Source organism: Panicum virgatum, chromosome 9K, assembly GCF_016808335.1.
Source record: "Panicum virgatum strain AP13 chromosome 9K, P.virgatum_v5, whole genome shotgun sequence".
NCBI lineage: Eukaryota > Viridiplantae > Streptophyta > Magnoliopsida > Poales > Poaceae > Panicum > Panicum virgatum.
The window spans coordinates 9097239-9124817 of NC_053144.1; the positions used below are offsets into that span (position 1 = coordinate 9097239).

Here is a 27579-nt window from a genome sequence, read left to right on the forward strand (position 1 = left end):
TGAACACATTTCGCAAATATACATCTAATCATGCAATTCATATGCTACTCTCTCCGTTCCAAAATATAGGTCGTTTTGGCTTTTTTAGATTTATAGTGTTTGTTGTGCATCTAGATATAGCATATGTCTAAATGCATAGTAAAATATATGAATCTAGCAAAGTCAAAACGACCTATATTTTGAAACAGAGGGAGTACTAGTTTTGTCCTAAGTCAAACCATCTAAAATTTATCCCAAAACATACTAATATTTATTAGGAAATATATTCATTTGACTGAGAACAAAACTACAATAACATTCTTCTTGGGACGGTAAGGGTATGATTTAAACAAATAAACAGGTTGTGAAAGGAAAAATATGCAATGGAGTTTCGAACTCAAATAATCATGAAACTAGTCAGTACTGTTCCTTGCACACAAGGAACCTACCAAATCCGAAAATGGTCCTCAGCGTTTACCAACACATAAATACCGCGTTATGCTGCCTGGTCCAGGAAATGCGTTGAAGTTGAGGTTGCAGTCTTGCAGCCTCGCAGGGAGGGGCGCGGAGCTTGACCAAGTCCCATCGATCCAGGTGGGGAGGCCGCTCGTTATAGCAGATCGTTTACGGTTGGTCCGTACCGTGCCGTAGGAGTAGTATGATCGAATTAAATCCTGATCCCACTCTCGAGTCTCGACACGACACATGGAGCTGCTAAATACTGTGTTGACCCGTGCCCGTGGAGGCGCAGCTGCGTGCTCCGTTTGGCCCGTACCCTGCCAGTAGTTCCATGCCGTGTTTAGAGCGGATCAAGTTGGTGGGAGAGTGCCATTGGCTCCTCAAGGCCATCATTAGCAGCTTTTTTTCTCTCTCTCTCTTTCAGGATCATCGAACGGCCTTGGCTTGCACGTTACTTAATTACCCAAATCACAGCTCGTAACCGAAACCCCTAACCTGGTTCCTAATAATAAAGCTGGAATTTTCTCATTATTTTAGGCCTTCTTTCCGTTTGATTTTTCGTTCCACGAGCGAACAGCAGTTTGATTCGACTACTCCGGATGCCAGAAGTAGCTTTCGCCGGCGATCGGCCCCTGTCAGTTGCCACGGGACACGGCACTATGTGTCGCACTCGTCATTGGCGCCGGCGAGGCGATCCCATATTCCCATGGCTGGCGCCCGGCGGCCGGCGGCCGGTCGCGCGCACGAACGCTTTGGCGTGAAGCCTCGGGCATCGGGGCCGTCGTCCCCTTGACATTGTCGAATTGCCGGCGCCGGCGACGGAGACCTGGCCTACGGCAGCGCGCAAGCCAACATGCCCTCGCTCCAGTCCCCGGCGAGAAATCCTCGTAGGAAACGACCGGGCGCATATGCCGACCAGAACCCCCGGTGCTGGCTTTGTCTTCTAGTGGCCTGCGAGCACTCCAGTCCACTTACACTGTCTGTCTGTCCAGGTCTTCGAGGCGACTTGTACACGCGCGTTGTATTGCCATGGCCCATGGATTCATTGGATTGCTTGTCATACAGTACAGGTTTTGGCTCTCGTCTTGACAGGGACGTGTTGGATCACGTGGAAATTGCTGTAGTATGTACGTTAGTCACTATGGTGCATTCGTACTCAGTCGGAATGGTGATTTTTTTTCCAATTGATCCATGGAGCAGGGCAGAGGTTACGTGCTCATTAGATCGTGGAATGGAAGAGAAAAGAGGGGAGGCTTGGATCTCGATAGCGGTCGCAGCCATGGGCCCATAGGCCATAGCTCATAGTCAAGTGCACGACAGTTGCGTAAAAACATTTCACGAGCGGCACCCATCTGATGATCTGAATGCAGAATCTCGCTCGCGTCTCACGAGGTACGTATCCCGGGATCACAATGGCAGCACTCTGGTCCAAGTGTCACGGAAACTAGTACATCGCGAAGCGCATTCTTCCCCAGTTGCTCTAGAGTTCTCCCCAAGACGACACAAACAACACGCGGCCCGCGCCCGCCATGCGAGCGCCGCCTGCGGCCTGCGCTGCCCGCCCGCCATCACGCCGCCCGATCAGCACCAAGCCACCAACCGCGCGCGGACGGCGACGGCGGCGCCGCGACGAGAGATGGGCGAGCCGCTCGGCAGGGCAGCCATTTAAGGAAAGATCCGCCTGGACTGAATGGAGCGCGATGGATGATCGATCGATCGATCGGGGCGTGCCGCGTGCGCTCCCTACGCAAAAGCCCACGGCCAACCGCTCCCCTCCAGGCCACAAGGGTCTCTCGCTAGCTGTTTTGTTTGCTCGCCCTTGGCGCGCCCGGGCATTGAAGAGGCGCGCGCGCGTATATATCCTCGGCGCGGGGCGATCAGGATGGGCGAGGACGACAGCGCCGTTAACGCCGCCTTGAAGCGCCGGCCAGCTAGCCCGCCAGCCGCGACCCCGGTCCGGCACCCCCCGGGGGTCAAACGAGCCCGGCCGGGCCCGTCGCCGTCAATTCTCCGCCGTGCCTGCATCTCCGGCTCGAAGGAACCGATCGATCGATCGGAACATGGCAGGAGTACTTGACACTTTGACAGTGGCATGGCATCGGCCTCGGCGAGAGCGAAAAGCGGCCGGCGAGGTGGAGTGTCCCGGCGCGTAACGTGAGCAGCGGCCAAACGCGAAACATGTGCTTGGGGTCAACGGCTGCGAGATTAGTACGCTAGGGCAGTCCCAATCCAGACTCTACCATGGAGTGTAAGCTTCTTATTTATTGTGTTTTGCTGATGTGGCAGTATATTTATGGAAGAAAGAGGGAGAAAAATCAAGACTCCAAATCTTATTTAGACTCCAAGTCTTCACGCAAATCAAGAATAAATGTGAGAGAGACAAGTGGGCCATATAAACCAAAATAACACACTTTGCATTGGGAAGTATAGTTTTTTGTGATGGAGTCTTTAAGACTTAGACTCTATGAGTGGAGTCTGCATTGGGACTGCCCTAATGCTTTGACCTTGTTTGAATCGTTCCAGTTGAACTCACGTTTTTCGAAAAAAAATATCACATGCATGGAGTACTAAATAAAGTCTATTTATGAAACTTTTTTAAGAATGATTGTAACTTTTCGCGATGAATCCAGTGACGGTAATTAATTGATGATTGACTATGGTGCTACTACAGTAACTATTCTCTAATCACGCGGTCAAATACCTCAGGGCAGTCCCAATCCAGACTCTACCATGGAGTCTAAGTATATTTATAGTCTTCTATTTATAACTTTTTTGCTAATATGACACCCTAATTATTGAAGAGAGAAGGAAAAAAACAAGACTTGATTTCTAGATAAAACCTAAAGTCTACGCGCCCTTCAATGCCCAAGAAATCAGGGAGACTTACATTGTGGCGGGGGCGTGGAGTCCATAGATTAGTTTTGCAAACTGCCTTAATTTAATACCAATAATTAATTGTCAAAGTTTCCTAGCACAAATAGACTCGTGGCCCACGCTACGCTTACAGCCTTGCAGGGAGGGAGCACCGAACACGCACGGAAGATGAGGAAGCGCAGTTCTGGCTACATTTTTTTTTTCTCGGCCGGCAACTTTTATGTACGCTGGATGCCTGGAGGGACCATGATGCCAGAGGGCCGGGGCACCGCACTGCCGCTGCCACATTTTTGCCATGGACCACGGGTATTCATGCCCCGCCCCACGTCTTTTTACTCCTTTTTCACTCTTGACGATAGATGTGTCCGTGGCAAGTGGCACGTTGTATACAGTAGAGTTATCGTGTAGGGAGGGAGTGGTAAAGGATGATAGGATCCAAACGCTAATGCTCAAAAGTGCTAAAGTTTAGTACTATCCTATATCTAAACGGAAATGCTAATATGGCAATATTAAAAAATTTAGTAAAATATGAGTGCTAATAGATGTCAAAATTTGAGTAGCATTCAAGTTTAGCACGCCTAAATTCTAAGGAGTGCGTGCGCATCCACGTCCATCCCACGGCGAGGAGCAGAGCAGCAGCAGAATAGTAGTAGCATTGATGGCCGACGAGACGCATTAACCCTCCGAAAATTCCATTTGAAACCTCTCCTGGATCGGCTGGCGCGCAGCCACGTTTGGATCGACCAAATCGCCCATCTTTCATACGGGATGAGAGTGCTTCTGCCTTTGAGTCCGGTGGGTGCATGTGGAGGTGTAGCGAGAACGAGGTTGCTTTGCATGGTAGAAATCGTTTTGAAATTTTCTCTAGTCCACCCTCGCGGCCAGAGATATTTATATACAGTCTTGAAACGGTTAAATATCAACGCATGGAAAAGTATCATGTCAACCCTTGCTAGCGGCAGGCTGAAGAAGAGGTTAGGTCAAAATCGAAATGCATGTTTTCAATCCTATCCTATCTTTTGGAGTGAGGCTTAAACAATAATATCAACGGTATTTTCAATATTATTTTCTCAGGAAAGTAAAAGAATTGTTTGTACTAAGTATGGTTCACATTGAATGGATTTTAAACCAAATTGTTTATGATGGAGGTTGAATAACATAGTAATATCGATGGGCCGGCCGGTCATCAGCTAAGTTTTGTCCTATTCCGGTTTATATTATTTTTTAACCATAATAGTTCCTAAAAAATTTTCTACAGTATCCATCACATCAAATCTTTGAACACATGCATGGAGCATTAAATGCAGTTAAAAAATAACTAATTACACAATATAACTGTTTTATACGAGATGACTCTTTTTAAGTCTAATTAGTCCATAATTCAATACTAATTGTCAAATAACAACGAAAGTGCTACAATACTAAAATTAAAAAAAATCCTCAAACTAAACAATTCCTGGTAGCATTTCTTTGAACACAGAAGTCTCCGAACAATTGGTGCCTTGGTGGGAAAAAGGTACTCTGTCTACTTATACTCTTCTTCTTCAGAATGTCAATGAGAGTTTTTTTTTCTCCACCAACATCCAGGGAGTACGTAGAAGAGTAATGGCCGCATGTGTGAGAGTTAAAAATATGTATGCAGTGGACTTTACAGCCCATTTGACTATCCACGAACGCATTATTGTTGCCTTCTGAAAAGTACTACTACAGTACTTTATGCCATTTGCTCTATATTCTCCTATCTCATTTGTTGGAATTGGAAGTTTGGAACGGATCAAAGACTTGCTCTGCAGGACAGGGAGGGTGGTGGCAGCCTGGCAGGGTGAACAATTGTTGGCCTCCGTTGACATTAGTTCATCACATCAAACCTCACCCTCCGTTTTGCTGCTACTCCATTTCTTTGGTTGCATCTAAATATGTTCTTTTACCATTCAGTTTGAAACTAAATTTAATACCATTAATCTATATGGATCAGTAAAAAACTTAGGTATGATGAAAAATCACATCACAGTTTGAGACTGGATTTTATGAGTGTCAGGCAAGATGGAAAACACCTTATTATTTGACGCATGAGAAGGTTTTATTTCTGATGGAGTACAAGGGGGAAAAATCTCACATTTGGGACAAACTCCCTTCCTCTGTTCTTAAATATACACAAAGTTAATTCAAGAAGTACTCCGAGTCCTTTTAAAAAAAATAACTAATTTCGAGTAGTTTTTCTTTCTGAAAAGGAGGAATTTTTCCATCTACTAAATAGATTTATAACATGTTTAAATCTAGTTGTGGAATTGAAAGATAATGATGGGGGTGGTAAGGAAACATGATTGAATGACCTTAGTATCCATCAAAGGATAGGAACAGGTATAAGGGGTACCTTTAGTTGGTTCTTGATGATAACGGAACAGTAGACATTGATCATACATGCATTTAACTTCCAGCGTAGTAGTACCACTCTCGTACTGCCATTAGGACTGGTGCTAGTAATACTATACTGTTTGGAGAGCAGTGCTAGTACGCACAACGTCTGGCTAGCTACAACTCACGGCCTGCTAGACTGTTTATTTTGCTGCGGCTGTCTATATATTCGCACGGTAACACTACAGTTGTTGCTGATAAACTACTGTGGTACAGCCACAAGTCAAGGGCCAAATGTTCACAAGTAAATCACGAGAGGGGCTTTTATTTACTTTTGTTTCTGTAATTTATTATATGGTGTGTACATGTATGTACATGTGTTGGGTGTTAGTTCATCCCTCTCCACCCCCCTCTCGACCGGCAAGAAGCTTGCAAGTTTGTGTTAGTTTAAGCCAAGTAGATAGGCTAACTGAATCACCAATAATGGAGCGACCGATCATACGGGCGCATCAGTGCATGCATCATTCATCCCGGATACAGAAGCTGCCGCGTACTCCAGTGCCGCCGCAGTTGGTAGGAGAGGAGACTCGACTGGTATGATGCGGGCGGGCAGCTCTATCGGCAGGGGAGCAGCGCGTGCACCTAAACCCTCCCTGGCCTAAACAAACGGGAGCGCGCTTCTGCAACCGGGACCTCATCGTTTTTTCAATCATGCAAATGCGGTTGTTTAAGGTTAGGAAAACCCAGAGTAGTGCTGCATCCACCCTAAGCACATGCATGTACACGGGACACTTCAACTAACACGAGAGCTTCTAGCTAGTGGCAGCAGCTGCTGCTGCGCGCATGGCGCATGGGTCCATGCAGATCTCGGCTGCACAGTGGAATCGAATCTGGTTGGCACGTTGGCGTGGTGCCTTCCGAAAGGAAATGAGAAAGTAGTGTGCTCCTTTGCTGCTCTTTGGGAATAAAGGCACGTATACCATCTCAGAGGACAGGAGCGAATAAATTTTGCTTTTAAAAAAAGCACAGTTCAGATTTATTATTTTTTTGAAATACTAGTCACGGTTCAAATCTGCAATGGAGACGTAAGGCGCATTTTAAAAATCCTGACTGTGGCTTTGATGAGCACATGCTTTTGCAAACCACAATGCAGCCAAAGGGGTAGAGAAGAAACGCCCCCGCGATCCGCCTAGGCACGACCACCCGTCCACCCCGGGCGCAGGAGAAGCGGTCAAGTCAAACGCGCAGGGCGCAGGCCCGGAGCGGCGGAACATTCCCCCGTGCGGCCGGCGCCCGTGGAGCCGCGTGCGAAGCGAACAGGAACAGGGACGCGCAGGCGCAGATGGTTCCATTCCTGCGCGCTCCCGGTCCTGTCTCGGTGTCTCCAGCGCCAGCAGCCGAGCGCGCGCGGGGACGGCAGCCGGCAGGGGTGGTGGTCGCAGGTCGCGCTGCTGCCCGCTGCGGTGGCTGATGGGCGCGGTGGGTCAGAGACTCAGAGGTGGCTTTCTCGGAGCCCTGGCGCGGCGGGTGGCGCCGCCGGGCAGGCGGCCCCCACGCCCGCGCTGGGTGCCTCGGCCGCCGTGGCCTTGGCGCGCGTCCGGTCTGACCGTCTGAGCTCCACCCATCGGCGAGAGGGCGCGGGGTGGCTCCACGTAGGCCAACCGCCAAGTGGATTCTCCGTGGTGCCCGATCGGCCAGTTAAACAAGCATGAGTCTGTCTTTTCTGAACGAACGCCCGGTTCAAAATTCAGGCCGAGGCAAAGTCCGAACGAACGCCGCGAAGTTTTAGCTAGTTATAAATCGATGGGCAATTTTCTGCAGGATTTGCTCCGAATACAGCTATGTGTTCTTTAGGCTGTGTTTAGATCCATTTAATTTGAATTTTGAAAGGACACCTTTTCATATTTGAAGTATTAAACATAGACTAATCACAAACCTAATTATAAAGCTCGTCTGTAAACTACGAGACCTAATTGATCCATTATCAGAGTATGTTTACTGTAATTTTACTGTAGCAATTTAGTGTCTGATCACGACTTAATTATATTCATTAGATTCGTCTCACGATTTACAGTCTATTTGTGTAATGCGATTTTTTTAACTACATTTAATACAACATGCAGATAATTTACAAAAATTTTGAAATTTTGAAAAATGGATCTAAACACGGCCTTAACCATTTTTCCAGCTCACCTGGATGCTGAACGCTCGAATTTTCATCGTAGCTAATGACATGCCGTAAAAGGAACCGTTAACGCGCTACGTTCGCCTGCCAATTTTGCTCCAGCACCCGCGAACAGAGCAGACGTCGTCGAATCAGTACTATTCACGAGTGGACTAGTAAATGCTTAGATCTTGGCAGTCAATGCTCCAGAAAAAATGGACAGCCATGGCTGCGCTATTCACGGGCTACTTTTTCGGAAGGAACTGAAAGTGGAAACACAATTGGCAACACACGTACTATTCAGAAAAGATTCACGCACATTCTACAGCCCGTAACATTTTACGCCGTTCCATGTTTACCGTCATGAGATGCCAATCTACCGGTCTACCCTGCGGGGCAGATCGTTCGGACGCACAAAGAAACCGAACCAGAACCCAGCGGCCGCGCCGGCCGCAGCCGCAGCCGCAGGCCCGCTTGACCCCAGCACAACTGCACAAGCCCTCACCCCCCTGGCCTCGTTGACCCTCCTCCCGAGTCCGTCCCGTCCCCCATCAAAAACCCCACCAAAGCCCCCGAACCGGCCACTAAACGCCCGCACCCACCCGACCAACCCAACCGAGCACCAGTTCATGTTCATCTCATCACACCTGCGCCAGGGCCACGCCCAGGGCCACTGCCACGGCGCCGCGCTCGCTCGACTACCCATTCGGATGGCCCCAGAGCCCAAGGGCCAGCGCCGCCAGATCGATCGATCCCCAGGAACCTGAACTGCTTGAACGTCCACAGCCAGCAGCCTCTGCCGCCCGCGGTTCGCCCTGGCGGCGAGCGAAACCCAAACCAAACGTGGCAACAAATCGCGGACAGCGCAGAGGGAGGGGAGGCCAAACCAAACCCTTCCCATTCAAAAGCCCCCGAGGATTTCAAAAACATTTAACAGCCTGCTTACGCAAAACAAAACCCCGGAATACGAGCACCGGCTTCCTTCCTCCTCTCCCGTCTCCTCCCCCTCCTCCTCCGCTTCGTTCGTCTCCTACCTCCCTCTCGGCCTCTCTCTTCCCCAGCTCCGGCCGCCTCCGCCTCCGCCGCCGGCGCAGGCGCCGCTCCAGCTGCTCGCCGGCGCGCGTCGCGGCCGCGGCGAGCTCGGGAGGTGCGGAATTCGGGTGCTGCTCGTGCTGGTTTCGAATCGGAGGGAGAGGGGGGAGTGGAGGAGTAATAATTGGGAGGCAGTTGGGAAGGAGTGTAACTTTGGGCATTAATGGCGGGGTGGTGAGAGACGCCAAGGCAAGGAAGGGCTCGCTCGCTCCTCTGGTGCTGGTGGTGGCGCCCTGTAGTTACCTGCGTAGCTCTGCCTCTGCGCGCCCCCCTCGCCTTTATTGCGTTTAATTTCCCTCCGAATTCCAGCGCTTCCGCCTCCTCCCCAATCCCATCGACACCTGTAACGCGGAGTGGCCATGGGGGGCGGCGGCGCCGGCATCGGGAGGACGAGGAGGCGCTCGAGGTGATGATGCGCGCGCGCGGGCTCTGGGCGCTGCTGCTCGTTGCGCTGGCGGCGGCGCCCGGGGCGGTGCTGGCGCAGGGGAACCTGACGTCGCGGTCGGATCTCCGGGGGCTGTACGCGCTGCGGGGCTCCCTCGGCCTCCGGGCGCGGGACTGGCCGCGGCACGCGGACCCCTGCGCGGCGTGGGCGGGCGTGGGCTGCCGCGGCGGCCGCGTCGTGTCGCTCACGCTCGTCGGGCTCCGGCGCACGCGGCTGGGCCGCCTGAATCCGCGCTTCCAAGTCGACGGGCTGCGGAACCTCACCCAGCTCGAGGTCTTCAACGCGGCGGGGTTCGGGCTCCCCGGCTCCATCCCGGCGTGGCTCGGCGACGGGCTCACGCCCACGTTCCAGTCCCTCGACATCTCCGCCTGCGCCGTCTCGGGGGAGATCCCCGCCTCGGCGCTCTCCGGCCTCGGCAACCTCACTACACTCAACCTCGCAGGGAACAAACTCTCGGGGCCGCTCCCGGCCGCCGCGCTCGCGGGGCTCACGCGCCTCAGGACGCTCAACCTCTCCGGCAATGCCTTCTCGGGCGCGCTGCCTGACGCGGTCTGGTCGCTCTCGGGGCTCAGCGTTCTCGACATCTCTCGGGCCAACCTCACCGGCGCATTGCCCACGACAGGGCTTGCGCTGCCAGCCAATGCGCAGGTGGTGGATCTATCGGGGAACCTCTTCTATGGCATGGTACCGGAGGCCTTCCGCCGGCTGTTCGCTGGGGTGCTGCTGGCCAATATCTCTGGGAACTACTTTGACGGCAAGCTAAGTGTGTCCGATGGTGGTGGTGGGAATGTGTCGTTTGAGTTGAATTGCTTCCTTGACGTTCCTGGACAGCGTACCCAGGCAGATTGCCAGCAGTTCTATGCCAGGCGTGGGTTGCTGTATGATGGGCCAATCAACCCACCCGCTCCGCAGCCTGCACCTGCACCGGCAAGGAAGAAGAAGCACAAGAAACTGAAGTACATACTGATTGGGGCCCTTGGCGGAGGCCTTCTGCTGGTAGGTGCACTTGCAGCCCTTGTGTTTTGTTTTGCGTATTCTGGGAGGAGGAAGCATGATCAGAGGGAAAATGGGGCAACGCCAAGTGCGCCGTCGGGAGTGGCAGCTACCGCCGCAGCTGCAGCTACTGGTGGCACACAGCCTTCTGCATTGTCTGCAAACACGGCGAAAGTTGGTGATTCATTTGCTTACGACCAACTTGCCAATGCGACCTCAGGATTTGGGGAAGAGAGGCTTATCAAGCACGGTCACTCAGGTGATCTATACCATGGGGTGCTCCAAGATGGAACTGCCGTGGTGGTGAAGAGGATCACTGCGCGCGTGGCTCGTAAGGATGCATATCTGGCGGAGCTAGATTTGTTTGCGAAAGGATTGCATGAAAGGCTGGTTCCGTTCCTGGGGCATTGTCTCGATAAAGAAGAAGAAAAGGTTCTTGTGTATAGGTTTGTTCGAAACGGTGATTTGTCAAGTGTGCTGCACAGAAAATCAAGGGATGAAGATGAGGGCATGCAATCTTTGGACTGGATAAAGAGGTTGAAGATTGCAACAGGGGTGGCTGAGGCTCTTTGCTATCTGCACCATGAGTGTACTCCACCGATGGTTCACAGGTATGTCCTTCCATGTAGTTTTGTGGATGTTATATTTGTTTCAGTTGGGTATTTGTTAGCAAAATATGTTTTTGTTTAACATGATAAATTCATAGACTTATTGCTGAGATTTGATTTCGGCTCATTGAGTCTTCTGGTCATTACATGGGGTTTAGTTGTTGAACATCAGTCTTCGTCATTCGTATTTCACAATTGATTTTTCCTATTCGTATCGGCGTTTCAGGAGTTGCCGCCACCAAATGTACCCATAGAATTGATGACAACTAGGAGTACAACAAATATACGTAGTCTATCCCAGCGACCCTGAATCAGCAATTAAGTATTTTGTGCTAGATGCGACACATTCCAGACCTCATCCAAGTCCTGAAAAATCGATGCGGCAATGATGTTATTTTTTTTTAATTTCTTGTGAAGAGATTTTTTCTGCTGGTCTTTATCATTTAAACACCCGCCAATTTTGGCATACTAAAGGCGGGAAGTTCTGTTGCCCTGATTTCACCAAGCATTTTTGTTTTGTTTTGTTATCAATGTGAAGCATGTAGTAGATGACAGCAGATACTGATTTGTGGCTTTCTCAGTTTTATATGGCAACACAAAGGATTCTGACGGCAGAGGCATTTTTTTCCAAGATCAATAAATTAGATGCAATGCAAATGCGCTATTGGCTAATTTTATCAGTTATCTATTACAGGGATGTGCAAGCCAGCAGTGTCCTTCTCGATGATAAATTTGATGTACGCCTTGGCAGTTTGAGCGAGGTGTGTCCTCAAGAAGGGGAAGGTCGCCAAAATGTCATCACAAAGCTGTTGAGATTTTCTTCGTAAGTTTTAGAGTCCGTCTCTCCACGGCTCATTTCTCTTTTCCATGCTAAACTAGAGTTTGCAGATCCATACTGCGTTCATTATTGCATCTTGTCTCATTGGTAGCTTTATTAAACTAGAAGCTGACTATTTAGAGTAGGCTAACCCGGAATTTTAGTATTTTACCAGTCTTGTTACGTGACTTTAGATGGATTAATTTTAAGATGAGCAAATGAATCTTTAGTGAGCTTAAACAGCAGTGTCAGCATTATTTCAGCCAATCATTAGACAACCCTACTGTTGATGTGATGCAAAAAATCCAAATGAAGTGTGATAACTAGAGCTAGTAGGAAAATGCAAGCCTAGGTGCCGTAAGCTATTTTATTTGCTTTCCTTCCATTGCACTTCCCATATATTAGAATCCATGAATGCATTTTTTGTGTTATATATTAGCATCCATGAACTAGTAGTACCCTTATTTTATTTTATAGTCATATGACTGATCGTGTTATTTCAGTACTTTCATTTTCTTATATTAAGTAAATCCCTTTCCATCTCCTGATGCCGTATTTTTGTGGAATTGCAGGACAGCGGATCAAGGTTCTTCTGGTGAGTTTGTGCATACAACCTTCCATTCATTTCAAACATTTTTCAATCTATAGAATTGGTCATCAGCCCTCAGTTTTGTGGTGAAAATAAACTGATAAAGACTCCAATCTCCAGTGCCCCATTTGTCTGTGATAAATGCTTCAATATCGTCTCTTAATTCTAGTGGTTAGTGGATGCAAGTTAATTGACCAAATCTCTCTTATGTAAACAGGTTCTCCATCTGCAACTTGCTCATATGATGTCTATTGCTTTGGAAAAGTTTTACTGGAGCTGGTAACAGGAAGACTTGGCATCAGTTCATCAAACGATGCTGCCACAGCTGAATTGCTTGATGCCACCCTGCGGTATGTCAATATTTATGAGAAGGAGCTTATGAGCAAAATCATCGATCCAACGCTTATCATTGATGAGGATCATCTAGAGGAAGTCTGGGCAATGGCTATCGTTGCCAAGTCCTGCTTGAATCCACGGTCTTCCAAACGCCCGCCGATGAAGTACATTCTAAAAGCACTAGAGAACCCCTTGAAGGTGGTCCGGGAAGATAACGGTGCCAGCTCGGCCAGGTTGAGAGCAACATCATCACGGGGTTCATGGAACGCTGCACTCTTTGGGAGTTGGCGGCATAGCTCGTCTGAAATAGGTCCTTCTAGGGATGACAACATTCTGAAACGATCAGAGACAATCAAGTCATCTGGTGGGAGCAACGGTGATCATTCTTCCTCCCGCAGGAGGCAATCCAAGGAGATCTTCCCTGAGCCTTCTGGCTCTCGTGACACTGAGGACTAATGATAAAGGAGGATCTTTCTTTCTGATCCTTCCGGTAAAAGGGGGGCCCCCATGGAGGGCTATGTTGGAGCTCCGTTGGCAGCAGCTTATAGAATTCATTCGTCCAAATAGTCAGGAATGTGAATTCTCCTTGTCAATGGCTACACATCAGCACTGGCGCCATGGTAATCATTTTTGGGGGAAATTGCGGATGGGTATGTACGGTGTACCTTGGTTGACGACAATGGCGTGCTGTTGGTGGTAGTCAAAAATTCTTTCACTGTTGGAAGTCTGGTGTCTCTCTTCTGTCCATTTTCCTTTTCTTTTCCCTCTCGATTAAAGAAAGAATGCGAGCTGATTCTTTTTCTTCTCCCTACTGTAATTGATTGCTTCGTTGTTGATCATAGTAGAAGTGTTCATTCAATTCATGCCTGCCTGCCTCTTGTGTTTTGTCTCGCTTCTTTTGGATTTCTTCTTTTTCTGTGCGAGTTTAGACGGGGTCCCGGAATGTGTTGTGGTGTCACCGTAAGGGAACTGATAGTGCCATTCTTTGTGGGCCAGAAGCAGAAGAAAAGGTCGAAAACCTGGTGGAGGCTTTAAGAAAAGGCCAAATCTTCAAGTATTGTCTGTTTGTGACGCGCTCTTGTAGTGACGGCCCGGCCCAAGAGAAACTTGTGGGAGTATTAAAATACACAGCGCCTGTAGCTCAGTGGATAGAGCGTTTGTTTCCTAAACAAAAAGTCGAAGGTTCGAACCCTTCCTGGCGCAATTAACTTTTTTTATTCCTGCTCAGATTTTATATTTGTTGCCTTTTTAAAATTTTAGATTTAGAAAATCGGTTGCCATTATCTCCAGTATGGGGCATGCTGTACTCATGTGGCCGTTTGATGTCCATGCCTTCACAATAGTGACGCCATCAATTATGGCCGACTCCTTGGCTCATTTTTTCCCTTAAATTCCTCACATCCTCATCTCATTAATGAAAAGGAAAACCTTTTTTTTAAAAAAAATATTAATGAAACTACTAGATGTCACAACTCACAAAGAATCTGAAACCATTAGATGTCTGAGGATGAACAGACAAAAACATCAGCGAAAAAACAGAGAAGCAAGACATAGGCTACAGAGTTTCTTCTATAGTTCCATGCCATTTCATTAGAAAGGATGTAATGTCCAGAGTTATTATCATTAGGATGGTTTTCCACAAAAAAAAACCATTAGCATGGAGCTGAAAGTTTTCAAATCATAGACAATAGCACGTGTGAAAATATATTCCTCGTAAAAAAGAAACACATTGAACAAGAAATAATCAGAGAGTGGTACTTATGATATTTATTTATCTGATAACCATTGACAAATGGTATAGTTATTCAGTAGTGATTGAAGTACAATAACTGGGCACTACCTTGTACACCATTTCTCTGGGCATAAAATCACCCATGGAGATATCCAATTGTACCATGTACTGAATGAAATTCGAGTACTGCTACAACTTTGATTATGAACGAGTAATACCATGTCTCTTATTTTCATTTATTCATGTGAACACTCCCTTGGTCCTCAACTCGTCAATTTCCTGTCAGCATAGCAAGCAGATATTCCCCAACTAGCTTTAGCAGCAAGCACCGATGGCTGCGGTTTAACTTCAGGAACCATGGTCCCATTGGTGGCAGGGTTAGCATGGTCAGTTTTTGCATCATCTGCCCAAAAGTTAGCTGTTTTGATGTCATCCTTGATCATCAGTTCTGAGTACTCCTCATGGTTGTAGATCACATTGTTGTTCCCCCCAAACTCTATCGGAAGGACTTCTGGATCAATGTACTTGTACAGGACCTTCATGCTCTCCTCATCCTTCTGGTAAACAAAGTTCACCTTCTCGATTGTTTTTGGGTCAAGGAAAACTTTAATAACCTAAAATAATTTGCAACATTTAAGTTTGAAAAAAGGGAAAAAATTCTGTATGAACACGCATGCTGGCTTTGATTTTGTATGAATAAAACGGATACATACAGTAAATTTGTGAAATGGGAATGTGGAGAGTCCATACCTTAAAAAAAGCCTCAAATACTTTTGGGGGATTAAATAGAAATCCAATAGCCAGCCTCTCAGGGTAATGATTTTGCAGGATGTTCGCAGTTTCTCTGGCAGTTTTTATGGGCGAGGCATGGGCCATTGTCCATCCTGTGAAATCTATCAACCATACCATTTTCTCTTGAGCTTCAGGCAGGTGGAGGATAGCATTCTCCAAAGTATATACAAGGAACCGTATCTGCCTTTCATGGGACGAGGTATTCTGGAATTTTAAAAATAGCAATACAGGTGAATAGTGAGTTATGGAAGCTAGAGAGACTGAGGATTTTCAAAAGGTAGCAAACAATAGAAAGTGTGAAGTTTTAAAAGAGTGAAATTCTTGCCTGTTTTGTAGGTCTCATAACGACAATAGTTCTGCCCTCTCTGTCTCGGAAACTTGCCCTGTACATTTTACCTGTTTCCCCTTCAGTAGAAACATCAGGCTAAAAGGAGGTCAATATGATGTTTAGTCGCTTGGCCAGGATTCAGAAAAAAAAAACTTGAGCAACACATGCATGGACAAATAAGTAGGAGCAAATTTACCCAGCGAATGTCCTCAGGCCTGTAAGCTGTCCGCCACTTCAGACTTTCTTCCAACATTTTTCTTGACTTGGCAACATTCCAGTTCCGGGCTTCTAGGTATCTTTTCAAGCACGCTTCACTGCAATACTTCTCACCACGGGCAGACAAAGGCCCAAGTGCAACTTTCAGTTCATTTATCTGCTCATAGGAGATTGTTGCATGAGATTTATCTGCTCATAGTTCATCAAAGCTAACAAAATGCACCAATATTTGCAATTAGAAGCCATGTATTGTGCATTCACAGATTTATGATGAAATGAAAATTTTTAAACTTACCTTTGCCTTTCTCTGCTCAGCATCATTTGAGTTAAATTCAGGGGCATGCTTTCTCCTAAACATTATTTGCTCCGCTCTGAATGATGCACAGACATAAAATAAATTATGCATATAGTCAAAATAACAATACTACATAACAACACACCAAATACAAAATTTCTCTCAAAAATCGAAATTAAAGAAAAAAGTATCGACGGCTAGATGAAAAAATAGAGATTTACTCTGTTCATATGGAACAAGAGGGTATTAAATATTACTGATTCATAGACAGGTTGCAACACTTTGCTTTCAGGATATTTTACAAGTTGTGCAACCATTAAACTATACACTTTCATTTCAGGGAGGTGAAATAAAGGAGTAGATCACATCCAGGATGGCCCCATTTCTGCGTGCCCAAATAAAGACACTGACGTGTTTATTGTTTCTATCCAAGAAGAATGGCATGGGCACCTTAACCTTTAGTGCCTGACATGAACATCCTAATCAAAAACAGGACACCAACATTAAAGAGGCCAGCATAGAGCAGGCGGCACCCGGTTACATCTGGTATGCCCTCCGCTTGAATCCCGGTTTGCAATTCCTCTGTTTGTCTGATAGCTGCAGTGTCAATTTTCCTGTGATTACATATGACGGCAGCATGGAAGGCCGTAAAGGGCAGAGAGCAGCTCGTGTTTGATGTCGACCGGTTTGTTACCTCTAGTCGAGGGAAAACTCTATTGCTCTAAACAGTTGCCTGCAGGTGCCAATGAGCTCACACAGGTGAATTCTTATGGATCTGACTATAAGAGCATGCACATTCCCAAGGCAGGGGGCCGAGATCTCTGGACTCCCAAAGGCTCCGCGGCGCATCTGCACAACTTTCCCCCTCTAAAGGCCATTGTTTACTTATTTCATGCCAATGCTAACGGTATAAAGTACTCTAAACAAAGAACATAAAAGGCTGCTTTAGTGGGATTGGTACAAGAGAGCATCTCTGTAATCTAGTCTGTACCATCAGAAGTTCAGAACTCAAGCGGCAGCGACTTCGCCACGCCCTTGCAGGGCTCGACTCCAGCCAAACAACAGGAAGGAGAGGGGGAAGGAAGGGCTTCCGTACCAGGATACGCAGGAACCCGCGAAGTGGCGCAATGGAGCAAGGCTGTCAAGAAAGAAGCACTGCCAGCGGCGATGGAATTTAATGGGAATGGGAATTAGTGTGATAGGAGAGAGAGAGAGAGAGAGAGAGAGAGAGGGGTGGGTTGGTCTAGTTTAATGCCCTGGCTTCCACATTTCTTTGGATCCTCCCTGACGCCGCTGACGTGTGCCCAACGGACGGGCACGATGCCGGATCAGGCCAGCTGCGGCGGAACCGACGGCTGGGATTCGGGTTCGGCGTAAGCCGCCAGCGCTTGGGGGCACGTGGGTGCAGAACAACGAGGATCGGGGTGCCCATTTCCATTTGTTCCGGTTCCGCTCCCGCGCCGACGTCTCGACGAGAGCGAGAGCCTGCGCCGACGTCTGGAGCAGCTCCGCCTTCGCAGCCGTAGAACCGGACCCGCCTCGGCCAGTCGGCGGGTGTCTGTTCCTGCTGGTCCCCACGCGCGCCACTAGCGCCCCGTCCAGGGTGGCACGCCGACACCGCACGGTGGCGCTACGCCGGCGGCGCGGAGCGGAGACCTCGGTGTGCACGGTGGGGTTCGGCTTCGGTACCAGATTCCTGGTTGCGACTTGCCACGCCGCACACTCTGCTCTTCGCCATTTTCACGCAGGAAGGCTTTGAAACTGTCGAGATTCGAGAATCACAACAGTGGCAGACATGAGAGAGAGAGAGAGGAGAAACATGCAAGACAAGTAATTTTATCAAAGGTTGTGCCGGACAACCTTACTAAACTCGGTCGAGTTTTCTCACATAGTAAATTGACTTTAGCTAAAAGAACATATGTAGAGTGGAAATACTTTTAAGTATGAATCGACGAGCATGCTTATAATCTGGTTTAAAACATGCACGCCGTGTACAATTGGACCCATGGAGTAGCACATGGCGTATTCAGAATGATGCAAGTATAATAACTGGGCTGCACTTCCAGTCTCCTACCATGAAGACAGCCTCTGATATAACTGTCTGAGCACTATGAACAAGTAATATCTATTTTGTTACTTCGTTTATTTCTCTTCACTATGAGAACATTGTATTAGCTCCTCAACTTATCTATTCCTTCCATTAAAGCTATGTGAACATCTCCCGTAACATTGTATGAACAGGCTGATACTCCTCAACTGGCTTTAGCAGCAATTAGCGGCGACTGAGGCCTGACATCGGCAACCAAGGTCCCATTGGCGACACGGTTAACAGGTTTTGCGTCATCTGCCCAGAAGCTTGAGGTTTTGATGTCATCTTCCAGCATCAACTTGGTGTACTCCTCATGGTTATACAACACATTGTTCCTTCCTCCAAAGTCTACTGGAAGGACCTCCGGATCAATGCACCTGTACAGGACCTTCATGCTCTCCTCATCCTTCAGGTACACGAAGTTCACCTTCTCGATTGATCTCGGGTCAAGGAAATATTTGACAGCCTGAAAGGATCGAAGAATTTCAGACGCTAAAGTTAGAATATGGAAATAAAAAAATATGAACATTTTTTCTGTATCAATTCTACAGATAGATTTTGAATCTTTGTGGATAAAATAAGACACAGATATTAAATTTACGAAAGGGGCAGGGTTGAGAACCATTACCTTGTAAAAAGCTTCAAATACTTTTGGGGGATTAAACAGAAATGCAGTTGACAGTCTCTCAGGGTAATAATTTTGCAGGATGCTTGTAGATTCTCTGGCAGTCTTTATAGGCGTGGCATGGGCCATTGTCCATCCTGTGAAGTCTATCAGCCATACCATTTTCTCTTGACCTTCAGGAAGGCTCAGGATTGCGTTCTCCAAAACATATACAAGAACCCGGATTTGCCCGTCATGGGACGTTGTATTCTGAAATTTGAGAAAAACATACAGGTGAACGTTGAGCTGATGATTTTTAGGAAGGAGGCAAAAAGGAGGAATGGCTATTCAAAAGAGGACGCCTTGCCTCCTTTGTAGGTCTCATAATTACAACGGTTCTTCCCTCTTTATCTCGAAAACTTGCCCTGGACATTTTGCCAGTTTCCGCTTCAACATCAACATCAGGCTAAAAGGCAGTTAGCATTTGTTTGATCACTTGACTAAGGTTCAGAGAACAAAGTAACTTGAGCACATTTACCCAGCGAATATCCTCCGGCCTATAAGCTGCCCTCCACTCGAGGCTTTCTTCCAGCATTTTTTTCGACTTGGTAACATTCCAGTTCCGGGCTTCTAGATATCTTGTCAAACATGCTTCACTGCAGTACTTCTCCCCGCGGGCAGACAAAGGACCAAGTGCAGATTTTAATTTATTTATCTGCTCATAGGAGAGGATTACCAAGTATGTGAGAAATTGACAAGACAAGAGAGGGAGGGAGATCTTTGTACAAACTAAACCATTTGCTAAGCTTACTATACAGATGAAGGTCCAAAAAGCAGTTCTCTATGTGACAATATCATCCAACTATACTATTAAAATGGAACAGTTCGCCTGAACTGGTACTAATACACGAACATCAAAAGTCATGCGGGCTCTGATGGGCAAGGGCACTGTGGTGTTTCATTTGCAGCAAAAAAAAAGTGTGAGTAGATGAACAAAGTGCTCATGTGCTGATGAAACACATACTCCTAGAGAGATTCAGTGTGGGCTTCTATGTATAAATAAATAGAATGCTTAGGGAAAACCTCAATATCAACAAAAACTTGTGATGAGAAGACAATTATAAGAATCACCTTTGCTTGTCTTTGCTCAGCATCACTGGAGTTGAAATGAGAGGCATGCTTTCTCCTGAACATGATTTCTTCCACTCTCAATTATGCTCAACCCTGATGATGCTATTGGTAAAAAAAAAGATAAATTTTAAGTAATAGAGAATTAAAACACATAAACCAAAGCGAGACACTGTGGAGTAATGCTTGTTTTCAGAATATCTAGTTATATAATGTTGGAGTTTGGATGAATTTTATGCTTTCCTTATAAAAAGGGCAAAATAACCAAAATCATCCCTGAACTATGGGTCTCGGCTCAATTTGGTCCCTGAACTATGAAAACATCCAATTTAATCCCTAAACTATCCTAATTGGCCCAACTTCATCCTTGAATGTGACGTGGCACGCCACATAGGCTACTCTAGTCACCGCTCATTCAGTTTGAAGTATGAAATATCCTTTTTACCATTCATCTATAGAGCAGACTTAACACAGGCAGCTTTCAGTCTGCATCGAGCCACTCACTCCTCCTGCCATTGATGACCTGCGCTATCAGGCTTAACACTGAAAGTTGTATGTGTTAAGCTTGCTTTATAGATGGAGGTAAAAAGGACATTTCATACCCCAAACTGACTGAGCGGTGACTGGAGTAGCCCGCGTGGCGTGCCACATCACATTCAAGGATGAAGTTGGGCCAATTAGAATAGTTCAGGGACTAAATTGGACATTTTTATAGTTCAGGGACCAAATTGAGCCGACCTCCATAGTTCAGGGATAGAATTTGGCTATTTTGCCTATGAAAAGAAAAGAAGTAAAAATGAAGAATAGACCATAACCAGGATTTGGACCCATTCTGAATTTGTAAATAGCCTATACGTGTTCGAGTGTTTCTATCCTGGAAGAAACTATATGTGCTACTAAGTATCCTTTATTCTGTAGGCCAGAGCCTTGCAATGGCAAGAAAGGCAACAAGTGATTTAGTATTGGCATTCAACTGGAATATGGAAATAAGCAGGTGAAAGCAGCATCTACTTGCAACATACTTTATGTCCCTTTGACTCCCATCTGAAATTTTCTATTGATACTGATGTGCATGCACAGCGAAAATAACAAACTTAATTATGATGATTAACTGGGATGACGCCATTGATATTTTTTCCCCGGTTCGTATAACCTCTAGGCAAAGAGAAAAGGCTGTTTCTCCTGGTCTATATCCATGAACTCGAATTGAACAAGAATATTAGATCTAGCAAATCAACATGATAGATACAAACAAGAACGTCCATCGAACATGCATCAAGATCTCCTAATTCTCAACCAGCACATCTTTCCCCTCAAAGATGATCCTGTTCATACAACTTACGGCATATATTTCCATAAACAAAGAACAGAAAAGCAGGGTTGTAGCAGGACAGGGACTTTAGCTGTGAATCATGGGTCATCAGAACACACAAGCCGGCAACGAATCCACCAAACCTTCCAGCAATCCATGCAGACCGCAAGAACGCTAACGGAAACAATAAAGGAAAAAAAAAGATCAAGAAAGGCTCCGTAGTCCGTACCAGGATACGCCAGGCGCCCGGCAGGAGGAAGCTGCGAATCACGGCAATGGCGGCAAGACAGATCGACCTGACCAGGCCCGTCGCCGCGGTGGAGAAGAAAAGGAGAAAGGGAAGCGCTAGAGGTTGACTGGCACTTTCCTCCCTCCCCGCCAGGCTCGCTGGTCCTCTCCTCCTGTCCTCCGGAATGGAATCACACGCGCTTGGCACTTTGCCGGGAGAAGGGATTGGTCAACCGTCTGTGGCTGCCTTCTAGATTTGATCTACGTATTTATATAATACTCGGCCCACATTGTTCTCATCTGTGCTTGCAGAGCCGCCGCACCGCTAGCGCGCAGGCGCGGTCGCCGATCGCGCTATGGCCGATCGGCGGTCGCCGCACGGCCGCGCCAAGTCGCCACCCGCGACATGCGACACCGATGCCGATCTCGCACACAGGAAACGGGACGTCGTATACTGTGTGTACATGTATGTGCCCCCCTTGGCTTTTGGGGACCAGGGCGGTTCAGCTTCAAGGCCGATTTTGGCATGAATGAGAAAACAGCTTGGTCTAGGCTACAAATAAATTTTGAAAAAAAAATCCAAGTGCGGTTTAAATTTGTTCAGATTTGATGTGGTTGTCTGGGCCTCATATGACATCAGTATAACTGCAGTTACTGGGATGGCAAAAAAAGAGTAAAGTTCGATCAAATTTGCCGAAATATTGTACCCTTCATTCCTTTGGGGTTGGGGTCTGACACCCAATCACCTATGATGAAATTCTCTTGAAGTACAATCGCCTGGACTCTGGATACACCGTTTGATTACATGAACAGGTTTGAGTATGGCCAAGTAATACATTATTTGTTATGTTATTCATTAATTTCTGTTTGAATGTCCACAACTCAACATTCCACTACCTGTCTATTTCCTTCCTTGATTGAAAGTTATACGAAATAGCAACTCGTCATAGGAGGGGTTGACACTCCATAACTGGCTTAAGTTGTAATTAAAGACGGCACAGGGGTGACCTCAGGAACCAAGGCCCCACCGATGGCATGGTTAACATGGTCAGTTTTTGCATCTTCTGCCCATATGTTAGCAGTTTTGATGTCATCTTTTGTCATCAACTCAGAGTACTGCTCATGGTTGTAAACCACATCGCTCTCGCCCCCAAACTCAACAGGAATGACTTTCGGGTCAATGTACTTGTGCATGACCTTCATGCTCTCCTCATCCTTCAGGTACACGAACTTCACCTTCTCGATCGATGTTGGGTCGAGGAAATACTTGACAACCTGAAAGAATTTGCGACATTTAGGTTGCAAAAGAAAACAGCACCATTTTTCTCTATTTCTACTCCGTATTTTTTGTTTTGAATAGTTGTAAATATTTTTTTGAGTGAACTTGAATATATTTTGTCAAACGGACAATATTAGTGAATATAGACATACATAACATTGGGGAAAGACTAAGAGCCTTTACCTTCCAAAACGCTTCAAATACTTTCGGGGGATTAAATAGAAACGCAACGGCCAGCCTCTCAGGGTAATGATTTTGCAGGATATTTGTAGTTTCTCGGGCAGTCTTTATGGGCACAGCATTTGCCATTGTCCATCCTGTGAAGTCTATCAGCCAGACCATTTTCTCTTGACCTTCAGGCAGGTTCAGGACAGCATTCTCCAAAGTATATACAAGGAACCGTATCTGCCCTTCGTGTGACGATGTGTTCTGAAATTCAAAAACAATACACAGATAAAATATTTTTCTTCGACGAATTACACAGATAAAGTATGACCTTGGCCTAGAGACAGCAAGTGTTTTCCAAAGATAAAAAGAGAATATCAAGGGTATAATAGTTTTAAAAAAAGGCTTCTATCTTGCCTGCTTTGCCGGTGCCATAACAAGAACAGTTCGCCCCTCTCTATCTTGAAAACTTGCCCTGTACATTTTACCTGTTTCTGCTTCAACAGAAACTTCAGGCTAAAAGGCAGTTAAAATGATGTCAAATCACCTGGTCAAGAATCAGAAAACAAAATAACTTGGGTAAACATGCATATAGCCAAGGAAAGAACAATACCCAGCGAATATCTTCCGGCCTGTAAGCCGCCCTCCACTTGAGACTTTCTTCCAACATTTTTCTTGCCTTGGCAACATTCCAGTTGCGGGCTTCTAGATATCTTGCCAAGCATGCTACACTGCAGTACTTCTCACCGCGGGCAGACAAAGGCCCTAGTGCAGATTTCAGTTCATTGATCTGCTCATTCGTGGTGGTTGTGTGAGAAATTGACAAGGAAACACTATGCTGCAGTTTGAAGCCATGTATTTTGTATTTCTAACAGTTCCACAATCTTATGTTTAGAAATTACCTTTGCTTTTTGCTGATCTGCATCAGTAGAATCGAAACGAGAGGTGTGCTTTCTCCTAAACATGGTTTCTTTCACTACCAGCGTGGCTCAACCATAAAATGGATGGCACATGTAGTGAATTTTCTGTATACAAATGACTAGCAGCAGACCAAATTCAATGCCGAAGACATAATGCAAAAGTCCAAAACAGTAATTATGCCAGTTGCAAATCAATACACTTGAATGAAATTTACTTGTTCCAATGCAAACATCAGAAATAACAGAATATAGTTGCATATTACTGGATCTATGCAGAGTACTACTGTTGTCTCAGAATATTTACACAGAGCGGTGTTTCTAAATACCAAAATAAATACACTGACGTGTTCGATTGTTTCCAGTAACTATAACTACCAAAACAGCAAGGACATCACCCCCTTTAGCTGATCCACAATTATGTACTTGTTCTGTTATTATGTAGCTAGGTCACAACCTTTACATGCCTTGACGAGGTAACCAGCAACACCAGACAAAACCATGTAAAAGACAAGTAATTCACTGGATTTGGCAATTGCCATCTATTAGGAGTATGTAAATGAGCAGGCACAGGTATGTCCCCTTAACTCTCAGTAATCAGTTTGCAAGTAGCTGTTTGCTGATAGGATCGTACATTGACAGCGAAAACGTGAAAACATGAGGAATGTTGAGTACTCTATCCTGCTTGTGATGAGTGAATTGTCAACCGTGCGTGTGATCGTGCGCTTGGTCTTTGGATTGCAGGTACACGGGCGTCGAGTGTCGACGGAGAGTTGCTGTGGAGGAGCTCGGGCCGGGCGGCAGCTGTGGCGTCCACTCCTGGATCGAGGACGCAAGCGGCGACTGAAGGCGGGTTTCTTGGTTTGCGCCACAAAACCAAGGAGGCGGACGGCGGTTGAAGACGCCAAGTCGTGGAGGCACGGGCATCGGTCTCGGGAATGACGGAGGCGACGGGCGTCGACGGCGTCTAGGGCCTCGCTGCGGGCGAGGAGGTGACGGGCATCGGGCGGCGTCTAGGGCCGTCAGAAGGCCGAGACGGGAACGGCGTCTAGGGCCACGGCGTGGAGGCGGGAATCTTCCCGCGTGTGGAGTTTTGGCGGTTTCTCAAAACCGGCCACCTACCCGGGTTTCGCGGACCCCCCAAAACCGCGAACCGGATCTTCATCCACACGGCAGCATCGCCGAGAAGACTTAGACTCGAAGAGAGAACCTCGACTGTCGGATGAGTCCTTGTATCTTTTTCTGGTTTTGCCCCTACAGGCTTTCTAGTGTCTAATTGAGTCTAGGGGTAGTTTGGTCTTTAAGTCTAGAGTTAGTGGGTTAAATACTCCCTCACCCTCTCTCTCTCTTCGTGCTCTTTCCCGGCGCCAGAACAGAGCCACCCCCTCTCATCCCGTGCGTCCTCCTCCCTGTCCCTCTCCTCTCCTCTCTAGAGTTAGGGATTTTAGTCATGTATTTGTGAAGATTTTGTTCGTGAATTGATCGGGAAAGGAGGCCCATCCCTTCTTGTGCCCTCCGGGGTTTTGAATTCACTCCGATTTCGTTCATTTTGTGCCTTGTTTGGATGATTTTCGATTTTTTTTTGTCGATTCTTGAGTACGAGATGAGAGGTTGTTTCGTGGTGATTGTGTGACTCTTTGAGGTGATTCTAATCCATCTAGCCTAGTGCAAAACCCCCCGGAATCACGAGTCTCTTCGAATCGACGTTTTTGTGTTCTTGAGAAAACCCCGTTCTTGCTCTGGAATTCTTCGATTCCTCCCAAACCATGGAGTGATTCGTCGATTCCTTCCGTGGACATGTTCACAAGTCCTTTGTAATCATGCCTGCAAAATTTGAGCACCTTTGGACTTGATTTGATCGTCTAATCATCGAAGTTTCCAAAGGTCGCGGGCTGGAAAAACGTTTCTGGACTCTGTTTTCCCTATCACCGGATGAACCGACGCTTTGAAGTTGTATGCGTCGGATCAACCGGTGAGTATGTTTTTCGTGGGTTAGGGTTTTCTGCTGTTCGCAAATTGCACCGGTGCATAGCTCTCGACGAGCATCGGTTTAACCGGTGTATGTTGACCAGCGACCCCACGAGTGTGATTTTACTCGTTTAACCGGTGTATTGATTTTTCTTAACGTCGGTTCATCCGGTGCTCAGTTGGATTCGATTTGCTATCTCTCTGGACAACTGCACCGGTGCTTTGGGTTTGTGACCGTCGGTTTAACCGGTGCTTAGAAGTTCATTTTGAGCTCTCTCTGGACAACTGCACCGGTGTTTGTTTTGGATTTTGTCGGTTTATCCGGTGCACTATCGTCGGTTGAACCGACGTTGTTTAAACCGTAGCATCGGTTTAACCGGTGAGTGCTTCTTCTCTGCTGCCGGCTCTGTGACGTCGGTTGAACCGGTTGAGTATTTCTTCACACGTCGGTTTAACCGGTGTTAGTATACCGTGTTGTTTTTGCGCTGTTTGTTCGTGATTTCTTCCGCATTGATTATTGCTTATTCCTAAGGTTGTTTTGTGTTGGTGTAGCTTCTCCATAGCTACAACACACTTCACCTAGGACGTTAGGGTTGGGTGTGTTTTAGGGGATCATAAGCCGAGCTTCCAATTGCGATAAATTTTTATCGGTTCCCATTCACCCCCCTCTGATCGCCTTTTCGGTCCATCAAAACAATACTCTATTAAGTAAGACTATGTTCGTAAAAGGACGGCCTTAATTAAGCAGCTGACTCTATTGAATGTCCGGATTGTTACTTGGAGTTAACGGGAATGGCTCATCTACCTAACATCTGCCTGCGCATAAGAAATAGTAGATCTGACAAGACAAAATGACGGTATGATACAACCAAGAACTGAAGAACATGAGTTCCACAGGCAGTGGTGTCCTTAGGTAGGCGCCATCAAGATCTCCGTGTCTCTATACTTCTATTCTACATACTCTTTCCCATTATCTAAAAAAATACTTCTATTCTACAGTCTATAGCTGTTCGGTGATTCTGCACAATGCCATCTTTTTCCTAAAATATAACCCTTTTGCCTTCTCTTTACGAAAGGGGCACGTTCTTCATTAAGAGGCTTCATTAAGATGGTCTTTCCTTTCATACCACTTCCCCGTTCCAGGATGTAGTTTGTTTTGACTTTTTCAATTCACGGTATTTTCTATGCATCTAGATATAATATATATCTAAGCACATATTAAGAATCTATGAATCTAGAAAAGTGAAAATAATCTATATTTTAAAATGGAGGAATTACAGGTACAGTACAAGGCCATAAGGTATGAGCAAATACCAACGTAACAGAGAAGCAGTACAAAAGAGCTTTGGATGGACGATCACACTTTCACAGGGAAATAAACAAACCTAAGATTTTCCAAGCCATAGGACAAAAGGAAGACTGCCAGACCAGTTTGCAATCGAGCAACAACAGGAACAAGAACAGATCAGCGGATCAAGAAAAGGCTCCATACCAGGATACGCAAGAAGGCAGGAGGCCCGGGGAGCTGCGAGGCTGCGAGTCGTGGCGCACTGGCGGCAAGACTGGCCGGGCGAGGGCCGGCGCTGCGGGGAAGAAGAAGAAGAAGAAGAAGAAGAAAAGGCGAAGGGAATTGGCTCTAGAGTTGGACTGGAATTTTCCTCCCTCTCCAGTCTCCACGCTCGCTGGTCCTCTTCTCTCCTCCTGTCCTCTGGAGGGCGCAGGAATCAACGCACTCGCTCCGAGACCGAGAGAGGGAGGGCGGCTTCTAGAAGGCTTTCGTGGAGGTCAGCGGAGGAGGTCAGGGGAGTTAAAAAC

General features: G+C 46.7%; 4 protein-coding genes and 1 non-coding gene across 6 annotated transcripts; 2 read left to right on the plus strand and 3 right to left on the minus strand.

Moving 5' to 3' along the window:
* Nucleotides 1-9332: 9332 nt before the first annotated feature.
* On the plus strand, nucleotides 9333-13596 carry LOC120649926 (probable LRR receptor-like serine/threonine-protein kinase At2g16250). Its single transcript, XM_039926854.1, has 4 exons — nucleotides 9333-10972; nucleotides 11664-11792; nucleotides 12359-12381; nucleotides 12593-13596. The coding sequence occupies exons 1-4, from the start codon at nucleotides 9333-9335 to the stop codon at nucleotides 13165-13167; spliced, it is 2367 nt and encodes a 788-aa protein (XP_039782788.1). The 3' UTR covers nucleotides 13168-13596.
* A 245-nt stretch (nucleotides 13597-13841) lies between these two features.
* TRNAR-CCU lies at nucleotides 13842-13914 on the plus strand. Its single transcript has one exon. It is a non-coding gene; the product is annotated as a tRNA-Arg (tRNA).
* A 541-nt stretch (nucleotides 13915-14455) lies between these two features.
* On the minus strand, nucleotides 14456-17305 carry LOC120649927 (phosphatidylinositol transfer protein 3-like). The gene is made up of 6 exons (XM_039926855.1): nucleotides 17171-17305; nucleotides 16075-16150; nucleotides 15760-15936; nucleotides 15561-15659; nucleotides 15194-15439; nucleotides 14456-15057 (listed from the first exon to the last, which is right to left on the minus strand). The coding sequence occupies exons 2-6, from the start codon at nucleotides 16135-16137 to the stop codon at nucleotides 14707-14709; spliced, it is 936 nt and encodes a 311-aa protein (XP_039782789.1). The 5' UTR covers nucleotides 16138-16150; nucleotides 17171-17305; the 3' UTR covers nucleotides 14456-14706.
* Nucleotides 17306-17991: 686 nt separating this feature from the next.
* LOC120649928 (phosphatidylinositol transfer protein 3-like) lies at nucleotides 17992-21693 on the minus strand. The gene is made up of 6 exons (XM_039926856.1): nucleotides 21437-21693; nucleotides 19899-20000; nucleotides 19306-19482; nucleotides 19135-19233; nucleotides 18792-19037; nucleotides 17992-18629 (listed from the first exon to the last, which is right to left on the minus strand). The coding sequence occupies exons 2-6, from the start codon at nucleotides 19959-19961 to the stop codon at nucleotides 18327-18329; spliced, it is 888 nt and encodes a 295-aa protein (XP_039782790.1). The 5' UTR covers nucleotides 19962-20000; nucleotides 21437-21693; the 3' UTR covers nucleotides 17992-18326.
* A 431-nt stretch (nucleotides 21694-22124) lies between these two features.
* LOC120649929 (phosphatidylinositol transfer protein 3-like) lies at nucleotides 22125-27557 on the minus strand. 2 transcript variants are annotated; one of them, XM_039926858.1, is made up of 6 exons: nucleotides 27257-27557; nucleotides 23782-23874; nucleotides 23493-23669; nucleotides 23297-23395; nucleotides 22898-23143; nucleotides 22125-22710 (listed from the first exon to the last, which is right to left on the minus strand). In XM_039926858.1, the coding sequence occupies exons 2-6, from the start codon at nucleotides 23842-23844 to the stop codon at nucleotides 22411-22413; spliced, it is 885 nt and encodes a 294-aa protein (XP_039782792.1). In that variant the 5' UTR covers nucleotides 23845-23874; nucleotides 27257-27557; the 3' UTR covers nucleotides 22125-22410. The 2 variants fall into 2 exon arrangements, with proteins under 2 accessions (XP_039782792.1, XP_039782793.1); XM_039926859.1 differs by having other exon boundaries at nucleotides 23782-23918.
* Between the last annotated feature and the right edge of the window lie 22 nt (nucleotides 27558-27579).

Excerpts from the sequence above, each read along its gene's own strand:
- LOC120649929 (XM_039926858.1), bottom strand. The coding sequence starts at position 23,844 with ATGTTTAGGAGAAAGCACACCTCTCGTTTCGATTCTACTGATGCAGAT. Across the intron at positions 23,670-23,781 it reads CAGATCAGCAAAAAGCAAAG|ATCAATGAACTGAAATCTGC; the intron begins GTAATTTCTAAA and ends ACGAATGAGCAG. Across the intron at positions 22,711-22,897 it reads TATTTGAAGCGTTTTGGAAG|GTTGTCAAGTATTTCCTCGA; the intron begins GTAAAGGCTCTT and ends AAATTCTTTCAG.
- LOC120649927 (XM_039926855.1), bottom strand. The coding sequence starts at position 16,137 with ATGTTTAGGAGAAAGCATGCCCCTGAATTTAACTCAAATGATGCTGAG. Across the intron at positions 15,937-16,074 it reads CTGAGCAGAGAAAGGCAAAG|ATAAATGAACTGAAAGTTGC; the intron begins GTAAGTTTAAAA and ends TCCTATGAGCAG. Across the intron at positions 15,660-15,759 it reads GGCCTGAGGACATTCGCTGG|CCTGATGTTTCTACTGAAGG; the intron begins GTAAATTTGCTC and ends ACCTCCTTTTAG.
- LOC120649926 (XM_039926854.1), top strand. The coding sequence starts at position 9,333 with ATGATGCGCGCGCGCGGGCTCTGGGCGCTGCTGCTCGTTGCGCTGGCG. Across the intron at positions 10,973-11,663 it reads ACTCCACCGATGGTTCACAG|GGATGTGCAAGCCAGCAGTG; the intron begins GTATGTCCTTCC and ends TATCTATTACAG. Across the intron at positions 11,793-12,358 it reads AAGCTGTTGAGATTTTCTTC|GACAGCGGATCAAGGTTCTT; the intron begins GTAAGTTTTAGA and ends GTGGAATTGCAG.
- LOC120649928 (XM_039926856.1), bottom strand. The coding sequence starts at position 19,961 with ATGTTCAGGAGAAAGCATGCCTCTCATTTCAACTCCAGTGATGCTGAG. Across the intron at positions 19,234-19,305 it reads GGCCGGAGGATATTCGCTGG|CCTGATGTTGATGTTGAAGC; the intron begins GTAAATGTGCTC and ends ACTGCCTTTTAG. Across the intron at positions 19,038-19,134 it reads TTATGAGACCTACAAAGGAG|AATACAACGTCCCATGACGG; the intron begins GCAAGGCGTCCT and ends CTCAAATTTCAG.